We start from the raw sequence: 12,527 nt of genomic DNA, 5'->3' as shown, positions 1-12,527 counted from the left end.
GCAGTGTGGAGAGCCTCCGTGACACAGAGAAGAGCAGTCTCAGTTGAATGACCAGTCCTGAAACCTGACTGGTTTGGATCAAGAAGGTCATTCTGAGAGAGATAGCAAGAGAGTTGGCTAAAGACGGCACGCTCAATAGTTTTGGAAAGAAAAGAAAGAAGGGATACTGGTCTGTAGTTGTTGACATCAGTGGGATCGAGTGTTGGTTTTTTGAGAAGGGGAGCAACTCTCGCTCTCTTGAAGACGGAAGGGACATGGCCAGCGGTCAAGGATGAGTTGATCAGCGAGGTGAGGTAGGGGAGAAGGTCACCGGAGATGGTCTGGAGAAGAGAGGAGGGGATGGGGTCAAGCGGGCAGGTTGTTGGGCGGCCTGCAGTCACAAGTCGCAGGATTTTATCTGGAGAGAGAGGGGAGAAAGAAGTCAAAGCATAGGGTAGGGCAGTGTGAGTAGGACCAGCAGTGTCATTAGACTTAACAAACGAGGATCGAATGTCGTCAACCTTCTTTTCAAAGTGGTTGACGAAGTCATCCACAGAGAGAGAGGAAAATGTGGCAAAGAGCTTCCTAGGGTTAGAGGCAGATGCTTGGAATTTAGAGTGGTAGAAAGTGGCCTTAGCAGCAGAAACAGATGAAGAAAATGTAGAGAGGAGGGAGTGAAAAGATGCCAGGTCGGCAGGGAGTTTAGTTTTCTTCCATTTCCGCTCCGCTGCCCGGAGCTCTGTTCTGTGAGCTCGCAATGAGTCATCAAGCCACGGAGCTGGAGGGGAGGACCGAGCCGGCCGGGAGGATAGGGGACACAGAGAGTCAAAGGATGCAGAAAGGGAGGAGAGGAGGGTTGAGGAGGCAGAATCAGGAGATTGGAGGGAGAAGGATTGAGCAGAGGGAAGAGATGATAGGATGGAAGAGGAGAGAGTAGTGGGAGAGAGAGAGCGAAGGTTGCGGCGGCGCATTACCATCTGTGTAGGGGCAGAGTGAGTAGTGTGGGAGGAGAGCGAGAGAGAAAAGGAAACAAAGTAGTGGTCGGAGACATGGAGGGGAGTTGCAGTGAGATTAGTATAAGAGCAGCATCTAGTAAAGATGAGGTCAAGCGTATTGCCTGCCTTGTGAGTAGGGGGACGGTGAGAGGGTGAGGTCAAAAGAGGAGAGGAGTGGAAAGAAGGAGGCAGAGAGAAATGAGTCAAATGTGGACATAGGGAGGTTGAAATCCCCCAAAACTGTGAGGGGTGAGCCATCCTCAGGAAAGGAACTTATCAAGGCGTCAAGCTCATTGATGAACTCTCCAAGGGAACCTGGAGGGCGATAGATGACAAGGATATTAAGCTTAAATGGGCTAGTGACTGTGACAGCATGGAATTCAAATGAGGAGATAGACAGATGGGTTAGGGGAAAAATTGAGAATGTCCACTTGGGAGAGATGAGGATTCCTGTGCCACCACCCCTCTGACCAGATGCTCTCGGGGTATGCGAGAACACATGGTCAGACGAGGAGAGAGCAGTAGGAGTAGCAGTGTTTTCAGTGGTAATCCATGTTTCCGTCAGCGCCAGGAAGTCGAGGGACTGGAGATTAGCATAGGCTGGGATGAAGTCAGCTTTGTTGGCAGCAGAACGGCAGTTCCAGAGGCTGCCTGAGACCTGGAACTCCAGGTGTGGGGTGCGTGCAGGGACCACCAGGTTAGAGAGGCAGCAGCCACGCGGTGTGGGGGCGTTTGTGTAGCCTGTGCAGAGAGGAGAGAACAGGGATAGGCAGAGGCATAGTTGACAGGCTGTAGCAAATGGCTACAATAATGCAGAGGAGATCGGAATGAAATGAACTAAACATCTGGGAGAGTAGAGAGCAGGGCCTCCCTCACCAAAAACTTCTACCTCAGAAACTATAATTGTTTCACTGAACCACCCGAACAAAAACTCTACCAACTTCCACCTTTAGAAATCAGAATTGTTGTGAACCACAGCGGTTCAATGTTTAAAGGAATAGACTCAACCCACTTTATTCAGCTAGCTAACTATGACACCATAGCTAACTAGAATGCTAGCATCCAAAAACACACAGTTTAGCACCAACACTTGGTCACAACAAACCACCAATAGTGTGTTAACACACTAAGCAGATAATTCGTGTCCGTGTCTGTTGGCTAGCTAGCAATGGCCACTGTGTTGACCTTGTTTGAAGAACGGCTAGCTAGCTAGCTTCGTGCTACCCCCGGCACCGCCGAAAAACAATGCCAACCCACAGTAACTACCCACAACAGCCCACGATGCCTAGCTATGACGCCATAGCTAACTAGCATGCTAGCATCCAATAACACACAGTTTAGCACCAATACTTGGTTACAACAAACTACCAAGAGTGTGTTAACACACTAAACAGATAATTCATGTCCGTATCTAGTTCCTTTCGTAACGCAGCAAAAATTAAACGTTGGCTAGCTTTTCCCATGATGTCAAGCAAAGAGGCACTGAGTTTGAAGGTAGGCCTTGAAATACATCCACAGGTACACCTCCAATTGACTCAAATGATGTCAATTAGCCTATCAGAAGCTTCTAAAGCCATGACATCATTTTCTGGAATTTTCCAAGCTGTTTAAAGGCACAGACAACTTAGTGTATGTAAACTTCTGACCCACTGGAATTGTGATACAGTGAATTATAAGTGAAATAATCTGTCTGTAAACAATTACTTGTGTCATGCATAAAGTAGATGTCCTAACCGACTTGCCAAAACTATAGTTTGTTAACAAGAAATGTGTGGAGTGGTTGAAAAACGAGTTTTAATGACTCCAACCTAAGTGTATGTAAACTTCAGACTTCAACTGTATGTAGCTTATCTAAGGTGTAATCATTTGTCCAACAGTTGCAAACGAGAGTTTCTATTGGACAAATTCAGGTATTTTTTAGCCCCGTTTCGTTTGCTTCCGTTTAAGAAACATTTTTCAACAGAATCGGCGGAATGAATACACCCCTGATCACGCATAAACAGAGTTCATGTTCATAGCAGCCACATTGTATTCATTGTAACCTCTATGCAATCTCCTCCTCTCACCTTTTCCCTTCTTTTGTGGACTTCAATGACCACGCGAAAAAACCTTTCCAAGCCAAACCATGACATAACCGCTACACACAGCCTACATCGTTGTCCCAATATTAGCTAAAGTAATGTCCTAGTCAACATAGCTAATAGAACTAATGCGTTAGTAAACCCGCTACAATCATGCAGTAACGTTACAGTGTATAGTCAGTAAGCAGTTAGACCAGCGGGCCCCGGTGGCAATAAATTAATAAAACCAAAACCTTACCTTGACTTGGAAGAGTTCCAGTGTTGTGTTGGATAGTCATAGCCAGCTAGCTAACATAGCATCCCTCTGTTTGAGTAACTAGACTAGCCAGCTGAATTTGCTAGCTAAGTAAGTGAAACTGAAAGTGAAATAAATGAGGAAATCTCTCTCTCTTGCTTCTCCTTCATTTTTGAAGAAAATAATTTGTTAAAAACTGTTAAACTATTATCTTTCTCTCTCTTTGAGTCAACTACTCACCACATTTGATGCATTGCAGTGCTAGCTAGCTGTAGCTTATGCTTTCAGTACTAGATTCATTCCCTGGTCCTTTGATTGGGTGGACAACATGTCAGTTCATGCTGCAAGAGCTCTGATAGGTTGGAGGATGTCCTCCGGAAGTTGTCATAATTACTGTGTAAGTCTACGGAAGGGGGTGAGAACCAAGAGCCTCCTAGGTTTTGTATTGAAAACAATGTACCAAGAGGAGGACGGAAGCTGGTTGTCCTTCGGCTACACAATGGTGCTACCCTACAGAGTAGTGTTGAGGCTACTGTAGACCTTCATTGCAAAACAGTCAGTTTTAATCAATTATTTGGTGACATGTGAATATATTTAGTATAGTTTTATCTAAAAAGGATAACTTTTTCAATGTTTTATCATTTTTATTTTAATGAAATTCACTGAGGAGGATGGTCCTCCCCTTCCTCCTCTGAGGAGCCTCCACTGGTTTAGACAGGGTCTCATCCACATCCATCATCTGTTTTCTTCCTTGCAGATAAGAGCTAACCCATTTTACGGCTAAATTGTTAAAGCCCATGGCTCTTAGTTTGATTAACAGAATCTCATGATCCACTGTATCAAACGCCTTTTGGAGATCTAACATAACCATACCACAACATTCCCTCCATCTACTTCCTTCCTGATGTGGTCAGTTAGATATAGTAGGCAAGTGTCGGTGGAATGGGATTTCCTAAAGCCAGATTGGAGTTCATATAGTAGGTTATGTAAGGAAATATAACTGTCAATCTGTTCGAACATAATATTTTCCATGACCTTCGATTAAATACACACGATTGAGACAGGCCGATGGGGATCCTAATGAAATACCAAATACAAATCTGATAGCGGGTTCTCAGCACATTGATGAGAACCCTGAGGGTCCTTAGGCCTCCGTTTGGGAACCCCAGAATATAGGATAGCCTACTGTATCCATACACCAACATATCTTCCATTGGCTTTATTTGAGAATCTGTCTGAAAACCACCTGTACCATAACTGTAGGCAGGCAGTACGGTCCCTATATGTATTTATTGTTTGGCAGCGCAAGCGCCCTCTATTGACCGGATGTATACCTAATCTCCTTGGCAGAGGGCTGAGTTGGTGGTTTCAGCACAAACCAGCAGTCTTTAGCTAGCTAGCTTGGCACAACCTGGGAGGGACTGCTAAAATGTTACCATTATCTATAAAAGACGATGAGTACAAGCCAGCCAAATTCAACCTCCTTGTCAAGATTTCAGGATGGTTCAGGTAAATAGTCTTTTTTAGGTCTTAATTAGCTTGTTAGCTATTTTGATTCTTTGCTCGCTGCTAGCTAGGTTAATTCAGATGTCTGAAAAATATGATGCCAACGATTATGCTGTAACTACCTAGCTAACGTTAGCTACCAAAAACAGCTTGCTAGGGGTAGTGGACCATCCACCTTGGTTGCTGACCAAATAGATACGTGTTAGTTAGTTACACATACAAACATATGGCTAGGTTAGATAGCCGGTTAGCTTCAGATGTAGGAATGTCTGGCCGGCAACACAGCTGGAAGTTTTACTTAGCTAGCCTAGGTAGGTTTGTATAGTATTCAATATTTGTTTGCGGTCAACATGCTTGTACAGGAAATTGATTGAATTTTGCACGTTTGACATAGGTAGCTAGCTACTTCTCATTCTTAAACTGGCAAACGAACACTACGCTCAACTGTTTTGATTAGCGTAAGCTAGCTAACGTTAGCTAGGTAACAGTTAGCTTGGTTGATAACTCGCACTAGCTTGCAGCCTTCATCAGCTGGGTTTCTAACTCCGTGACATTTCTTATTTTCCAGATCAATCCTATCTGATAAAACATCACGCAATTTGTTTTTCTTTCTCTGTCTGAATCTGTCCTTTGCTTTTGTGGAATTATCGTACGGCATATGGAATAACAGGTAACGTTAAGTTCCGTATCATTCGATGGGAAAAACCTAACACACGCAACTCTTATTTCAGGATGTGCCACGTATGTCTAAGCAGGCGTTGTACCAACAATGCCCGTTATTTGCACTGCCCCCATCTTTGGGAATGCACCACAAACTATATTATAACATTTAGTTAGACATGTTATTCCCTACTAGTTATGTGTATTGAAATGGATATCCAGCTTGATAGCGGTTTTTTATGCATGAATTTCTGCCAGGACTAACTATCTGCAACATGTGTTCAAATTGTTTCCTGGAACCAGCTGGTTATCTGTTTGGTCTCCCAGGCTAGGGTGAAGATGTCACTGTCATAAAACCCATGTGTTCCCATAGACGAGTAACTAGCTAGTTAGAACTAATATGTGCAATAATACATGTTTTATCAGCCATTACTTAGTCATTCATAAAAAAAGTATTTTTTTGTGTTTAGTCTAACTTTTTTGTGTGTGTGCTCCCAGTTTAGGTTTGATATCAGATTCCTTTCACATGTTCTTCGACTGTACTGCACTTTTAGCCGGACTTGCAGCCTCAGTGATCTCCAGGTGGAGGTCGAATGACTCATTCTCATATGGGTACGTATGCGATCAATGTAGACAGTAGCTTCACTTTTTGGGCCTTTGCTAGCAAAGTACCGCTGTCTCCAAAACTGATAAGGTGTCTCTGCTAATGTTTACATTTGGAAGTTTGTGACCTCTTACCAAGCGTAAATGGTTACCTGTATTATTTTTGATCTTATGCCTTTATTGATATCCAGGGTTGCCAATTCTACTGGTGATCACTAAAGCTGCACCTTTAGTACACATTTGGATGTGTGTATTGCTACTAATGTAACAAAGGTGTTGCAGTTGTATGGAGCGAGTTCACTTCCAACAGCAATTGTATTTGAATTCTATAATTCTGAATTTGTATTAGGATATTTAATTTAATATTTTGGAATTTGTAATGCACAAATTGAGTCATTGAATACATAATTGAACTTGTATTTCATGATTTGATACTGAATTGAATGAATATTGCATTCAATTTAAATTGTATTGAATATTCAAATTCAATATTTATATATTCAGTATCAATATTGTAGATATTTAATTCATTGTCAGTGTATCAAGTTTACAAACTATAATTTAAAGTACAAAGTTTAATATATTAATTTGACCTCCATAAGAATATAGTTTAATAGCCCTGTCATAGCCTTTCCACTCCCTATTTAATTTAGCTGTTGTGACTGACTGGGTTTGAACCAGGTCTCCTGTATGTCACAAGACTGTGCCAATCCACTTAGCTAAAGCCCATGGGGAGGTGCTCAGGAAGCTAACACAAGTCTTCAAGTCTGCAGCAAGATTACTAAATAAAAAATAAAAAAAATTGGTCATTTAGCAGACGCTCTTATCCAGAGCGACTTACAGGAGCAATTAGGGTTAAGTGCCTTGCTCAAGGGCACATCGACAGATTTTTCACCTAGTCGGCTTGGGGATTAGAACCAGCGACCTTTCGGTTACTGGTACAACGCTCTTAACCACTAAGCTACCTGCCGACTAGGTGAAAAATCTGTCGATGTGGTTCATCGAGTGTGGTTCATCGAACCACCTTGGTCACATTTCACCCCCCTTTGACCTCCTACTCAGAGATCACTGCACCAAATAAAACTGACTGGGTTCGAAATCAGGCCTAAAATGTTCTGTGGCAAGAAGAAGGATCTGTGCACTCCATTTAATGAGTGCAACAGAGGTGGTTTGGTGATTCATGCATGTGATGAGCAACCTTGCCTGAGACCTGAAGGTTCTAACCCAGGTATCCTGTGTGCCAGGCAATGCAACTTTTCAGGTCTCAGACAAGTCACTCATCACGTGAGCGTTGTCACCGAACCACCTGCATTACACTTCACCCCCCTTTGACCTCCTTGAAGAGACCCATCCAAGTCACAGGACTAATGCCTAGGCTTTAGCTCAGCAGGCGAACAATCTTAACAGTCACTCACATGTTACCCTTATAATGACAACCCTTGCTGGAGACTTAAAACTACACTATATATGCAAAAGTATGTGGACACCTCTTCATATTAGTGGATTCGGCTATTTCAGCCACACCCATTGATGACAGGTGTATAAAATCGAGCACACAGCCATGCAGTCTCCATAGACAAACATTGGCAGTAGAATGGCCTGACTGAAGAGCTCAGTGACTTTCAACGTGGCACCGTCATAGGATGCCACCTTTCCAACAAGTCAGTTCATAAAATTTCTGCCCTGCTAGAGCTGCCCCGGTCAACTATAAGTGCTGTTATTGTGAAGTGGAAACGTCTAGGAGCAACAACGGCTCAGCCGCGAAGTGGTAGGCGACATAAGCTCACACAATGGGACCGCTGGAGCGCGTAAAAATTGTCTGTCCTCTGTTGCAACACTCACTACCGAGTTCCAAACTGCCTCTGGAAGCAACGTCAGCACAAGAACTGTTCGTCGGGAGCTTCATGAAATGGGTTTCCATGGCCGCACACAAGTCTACGATCACCATGTGCAATGCCAAGTGTCGGCTGGAGGGGTGTAAAGCTCGCCGCCATTGGACTCTGGAGCAGTGGAAACGCGTTCTCTGGAGTGATGAATCACGCTTTACCATCTAGCAGTCCAATTGAAAAATCTGGGTTTAATGGATGACAGGAGAATGTTACCTGCCCGAATGCATAGTGCCAACTATAACGTTTGGTGGAGGAGGAATAATGGTCTGGGGCTGTTTTTCATGGTTCGGGCTAGGCCCCTTAGTTCCAGTGAAGGGAAATCTTAAAGCTACAGCATACAATGACATTCTAGATGATTCTGTGCTGCCAACTTTATGGCAACAGTTTAGGGAAGGCCCTTTTCCTGTTTCAGCATGATAATGCCCCTGTGCACAAAGCGAGGTCCATACAGAAATGGTTTGTTGAGATCAGTGTGGAAGAACTTGACTGGCCTGCACAGAGCCCTGACCTCAACCCCATCGAAGACCTTTGGGATGAATTGGAACACCGACTGCGAGCCAGGCCTAATCCCCCAACATCAGTGCCCGTCCTCACTAATGCTCTTGTGGCTGAATGGAAGCAAGTCCCCGCACCAATGTTCCAACATCTAGTGGAAAGCCTTCCCAGAAAAGGGGAGGCTGTTATAGCAGCAAAGGGGGGACCAGCTCCATATTAATGCACATGATTTTGGAATTAGATGTTTGACGAGCAGGTGTCCACATACTTTTGGTCATGTAGTGTATGTCTTCAGGTTGCTCATCACATAAGCATGTATAACCAAACCACACTCTTTTGATGAGTAACCTTGCTGGATCTTTAAGACTTGTATTAGTGTAGCAGATAGAGATCTGTGAAACTCACTCCTTAGACTGAAGTGTCTCCCCTTACGCAATTGAAAGCCCTTTTTCATAGCACAATGGGTTGGAATGCTTCAGGCGGGCGGTCACTTGTGTTTTTTTAGGCAGAAGTCCTGAGTTCGAGTCTCCGTATGAGCTGAATCAGGGAGGAACGGTACTCGCTAAGCAGGCAGCGTGACTTCCTTTACAATGGTTCTACTGGACTCTGATCTACAGTTGCGCTCAGGTCAACCACTGGAGTCGCTGTAGAGTGAGTTTGGGGGGTGAATGTAGCAGATGGGGATCTGTGAAACTCACTCATCAGCCTGAAGTGTCGCCCCTTGTGCAATTTAAGGCCTTTTTCAGCAGTGCGGTGGGTTGGAACTCTTCAGGAGGGCAGTTACGTGTGTTTGTGAGGCAGAGGTCCTGAGTTCGAGTCTCTATGAGCTGAGTCAAGGGGGAGCGGTACTCGATAAGCAAGCAGCATATCGTCATTTACATGAACTTCCTGAACTTATCCCTATAGGCTTTAGCTAAGTGGGCAAACAGTCTTGTGACATGCAGGATACCTATTTTGAACCCAGTCAGTCACAATATTAAATAGGGAGCAGAAAGGCAACGTTTGTTTTATGACACAACGGTTATAACACTAGCGCCAAATTCGTAGGCAGAATATTAATTCAACATGCCACATTGGCTTCAGAATCCGCCAGAAGCTTCTGTTTACCATAGAGTTTAATTCTCTATGTTCTCATCTACCTTTCCTGGCTGGCAAAGTACCAGGATGTTGTCTCTGGTTTTGAATCTGAATTTAGAAATAAACTTTGATTAATTTGAAATGATAGTTTGTAAACTTGATAAACAATGAATGCAATATCTACCATATTGAAAGTGAATATATACATTTAGAATTTGAATATTCAATTACATTTAAATGACATTTTAAAACTCAATGCAATATTAATTAAATTCAGTTTCAAATCATGAAATACAAGTTCAATTTATGAATGAAATTATTTAATTTGTGCATTAGAAATTCAAAAATATTACATTCAAATTCAATATCCTAATACAAAATTATGGAATTCAAATACAATTTCTGTTGGCACTGAAATAGCTCCATACAGCTGTTTTTAAATCACATTGATTAGCCTCTATTGTTGACCTGTGTGTTCTGTACTTCCCTTTCTGTTTTCAGATACGTGAGGGCAGAGGTGTTGGCAGGGTTTGTGAATGGCCTGTTCCTCATCTTCACCGCCTTCTTCATTTTCTCAGAAGGCGTAGAGGTATGCCACAGAACACAATGGGTTTGATTAGGAGTATTTCACATAATAAAAACAACATTGATTTGAATGATTTTGAATTGATTTTGATTGACCTAGTGCTTAGACAATATAAGACAATGTGATTAAACTGAAATCAACAATATTATCAACTTTTATTTAAGATGACCAATTCTGGGGCCTCCCGAGTGGCGCAGTGGTCTAAGGCACTAGAGATCCTGGTTCGAGTCCAGGCTCTGTCGCAGCCGGCCGCGACTGGGAGACCCATGGGGCGGCGCACAATTGGCCCGGCGTCGTCCAGGTTAGGGGAGGGTTTGGCCAGCAGGGATGTTCTTGTCCCATCGCGCACTAGCGACTACTGTGGCGGCCCGGGCGCAGTGCACGCTGACACAGTTGCCAGGTGTACGGCGTTTCCTCCGACACATTGGTGCGGCTGGCTTCCGGGTTAAGCGGGCATTGTGTCAAGAAGCAGTTCGGCTGGGTTGTGTTTTGGAGGACGCACGGCTCTCGAGTTGCAGCGATGGGACAAGACTGTAACTACCAATTGGATACCACGAAATTGGGGAGAAAAAGGGGTAAAAAATGTTTAATAAGATGACCAATTCTGAATAACGATGTTGATTTCACTGGGTTTGTCTCCTGCTGCATCTGACAGAGGGCTTTGGAGCCGCCACACGTGAATCATGATCGTCTGCTCCCCGTGTCCGTTGCTGGGCTGCTGGTCAACCTGGTGGGTATCTTTGTGTTCCAGCACGGGGGCCACGGCCACTCTCACGGAGGGGATGAAGGTAAGATCAGGCATCTCTCTCGCTCTCTCCGTAGTCACTTTACACATCTACCATATCACTCCATGTTTTCTTCAGTCTCTTGCAAGTGGTCACTCCACGCTTTCCTGATAAAGTCCCTGTACTTCTTCATTGAGCTTCTATGCTAATCTAAAAGCATATAGTATTGGGGTGGAGCCATGAGTTAACTCACCTCATCCACCCATCACTTGTGTCGCTTAAGGTTTCTTTACTTGGTGGTCCCCCAAGTTGTTCTCTCAAATTCCCCCAGGCTCACTGCCTAACCCCTTTCCACTCTGAAGTCACTAGTCCCTGTACCCTTTTCAAACACTCTAATATTAGCTTGCCTCATATATGGCGCGATACTAGCTTTGGCAGGAAATTTGAGTCGGACTACATGCACATGACTCAAAGCTGCAGCACATGATATGCAGCTCAGTCAGCTGAGCTTCGCATCCAATCAGAGATGACAAACACTCCTCTGCAATGGCCGTTCATTTAGTTCACCATTCCGCAAACGTCATTGCTGCTGCTTGTGCTCACCTCCGCTCCACCGTCTGTGGTTCTGCTCTTCTGTCTGTCAGGGGAGATTGACTCTACTCTACCTATAGTATGGCTTTGGTCAGGTTAATTAGCTATATATGCTCCCAACAACTGAATGGGTAAACCTAACCGTTAAGGTTTACCCATTAAATTGTTGGGAACATATAGTGTGCAACTTTCTTTCTTTTTAGAAAGTATACAGTACATTCGGAAAGTATTCAGACCCCTTCCCCTTTTCCACATTTTGTTACGTTACAGCCTTATTCTAAAATTGATTAAATAATAAAATGTTTCTCATAAATCTTCACACAATACCCAATAATGACAAAGCGAAAACAGGTTTTTAGGAATGTTTGCTAATTTATAAAAATAAATAAAAAAACATACCTTATTTACATACTTGAAATTGAGCTCAGGTGCATCCTGTTCCATTGATCATCCTTGATGTTTCTACAACTTGATTGGAGTCCACCTGTGGTAAATTCAATTGATTGGACATGATTTGGAAAGGCACACACCTGTCTATATAAGGTCCCACAGTTGACAGTGCACGTCAGCGCAAAAATCAAGCCATGAGGCTGAAGGAATTGTCCGTAGATTTCTGAGACAGGATTGTGTCGGGGCACAGATCTGGGGAAGGGTACCACAAAATGTCTGCAGCATTGAAGGTCCCCAAGAACATAGTGGCCTCCATCATTCTTAAATGGGAGAAGTTTGGAACCACCAAGACTCTTCCTAGAGCTGGCCGCCCGGCCAAACTGAGCAATCGGGGGAGAAGGGCCTTGGTCAGGTGACCAATAACCCGATGGTAGAGTGGCCAGACGGAAGCCACTCCTCAGTAAAAGGCACATGACAGCCCGCTTTCAGTTTTCCAAAAGGCACCTAAAGACTCTCAGACCATGAGAAACAAGATTCTCTGGTCTGATGAAACCAAGATTGAACTCTTTGGCCTGAATGCCAAGCGTCACGTCTGGAGGAAACCTGGCACCATCCCTACGGTGAAGTATGGTGGTGGTAGCATCATGCTGTGGGGATGTTTTTCAGCGGCAGGGACTGGGAGACTAGTCAGGATCGAGGTAAAGATGGACGGAGC

The 12,527-nt window shown here is 44.0% G+C and overlaps 1 protein-coding gene across 2 annotated transcripts in view; it reads left to right on the top strand.

The window, feature by feature from the left end:
• Window positions 1–4,637: 4,637 nt before the first annotated feature.
• The window catches only part of LOC121533697 (zinc transporter 7), a 28,493-nt gene continuing 20,603 nt past the window's right edge, over window positions 4,638–12,527 (top strand). The window contains exons 1-5 of one of the 2 annotated variants that reach the window (XM_041839851.1): window positions 4,638–4,799; window positions 5,365–5,466; window positions 5,955–6,068; window positions 10,022–10,109; window positions 10,762–10,894. In XM_041839851.1, coding sequence (XP_041695785.1) covers window positions 4,720–4,799; window positions 5,365–5,466; window positions 5,955–6,068; window positions 10,022–10,109; window positions 10,762–10,894 — 517 coding nt within the window. In that variant the 5' untranslated portion in view covers window positions 4,638–4,719. Of the gene's footprint in view, window positions 4,800–5,364; window positions 5,467–5,954; window positions 6,069–10,021; window positions 10,110–10,761; window positions 10,895–12,527 lie in introns of those variants that run through there. The other variant, XM_041839852.1, reaches the window with a different exon arrangement.

This window comes from Coregonus clupeaformis, chromosome 20 (assembly GCF_020615455.1).
Source record: "Coregonus clupeaformis isolate EN_2021a chromosome 20, ASM2061545v1, whole genome shotgun sequence".
NCBI classification, from domain to species: Eukaryota; Metazoa; Chordata; class Actinopteri; order Salmoniformes; family Salmonidae; genus Coregonus; species Coregonus clupeaformis.
The sequence above is the reverse complement of the archived record's forward strand: the minus strand, read 5'-3'. Positions and strand labels throughout refer to the sequence as shown.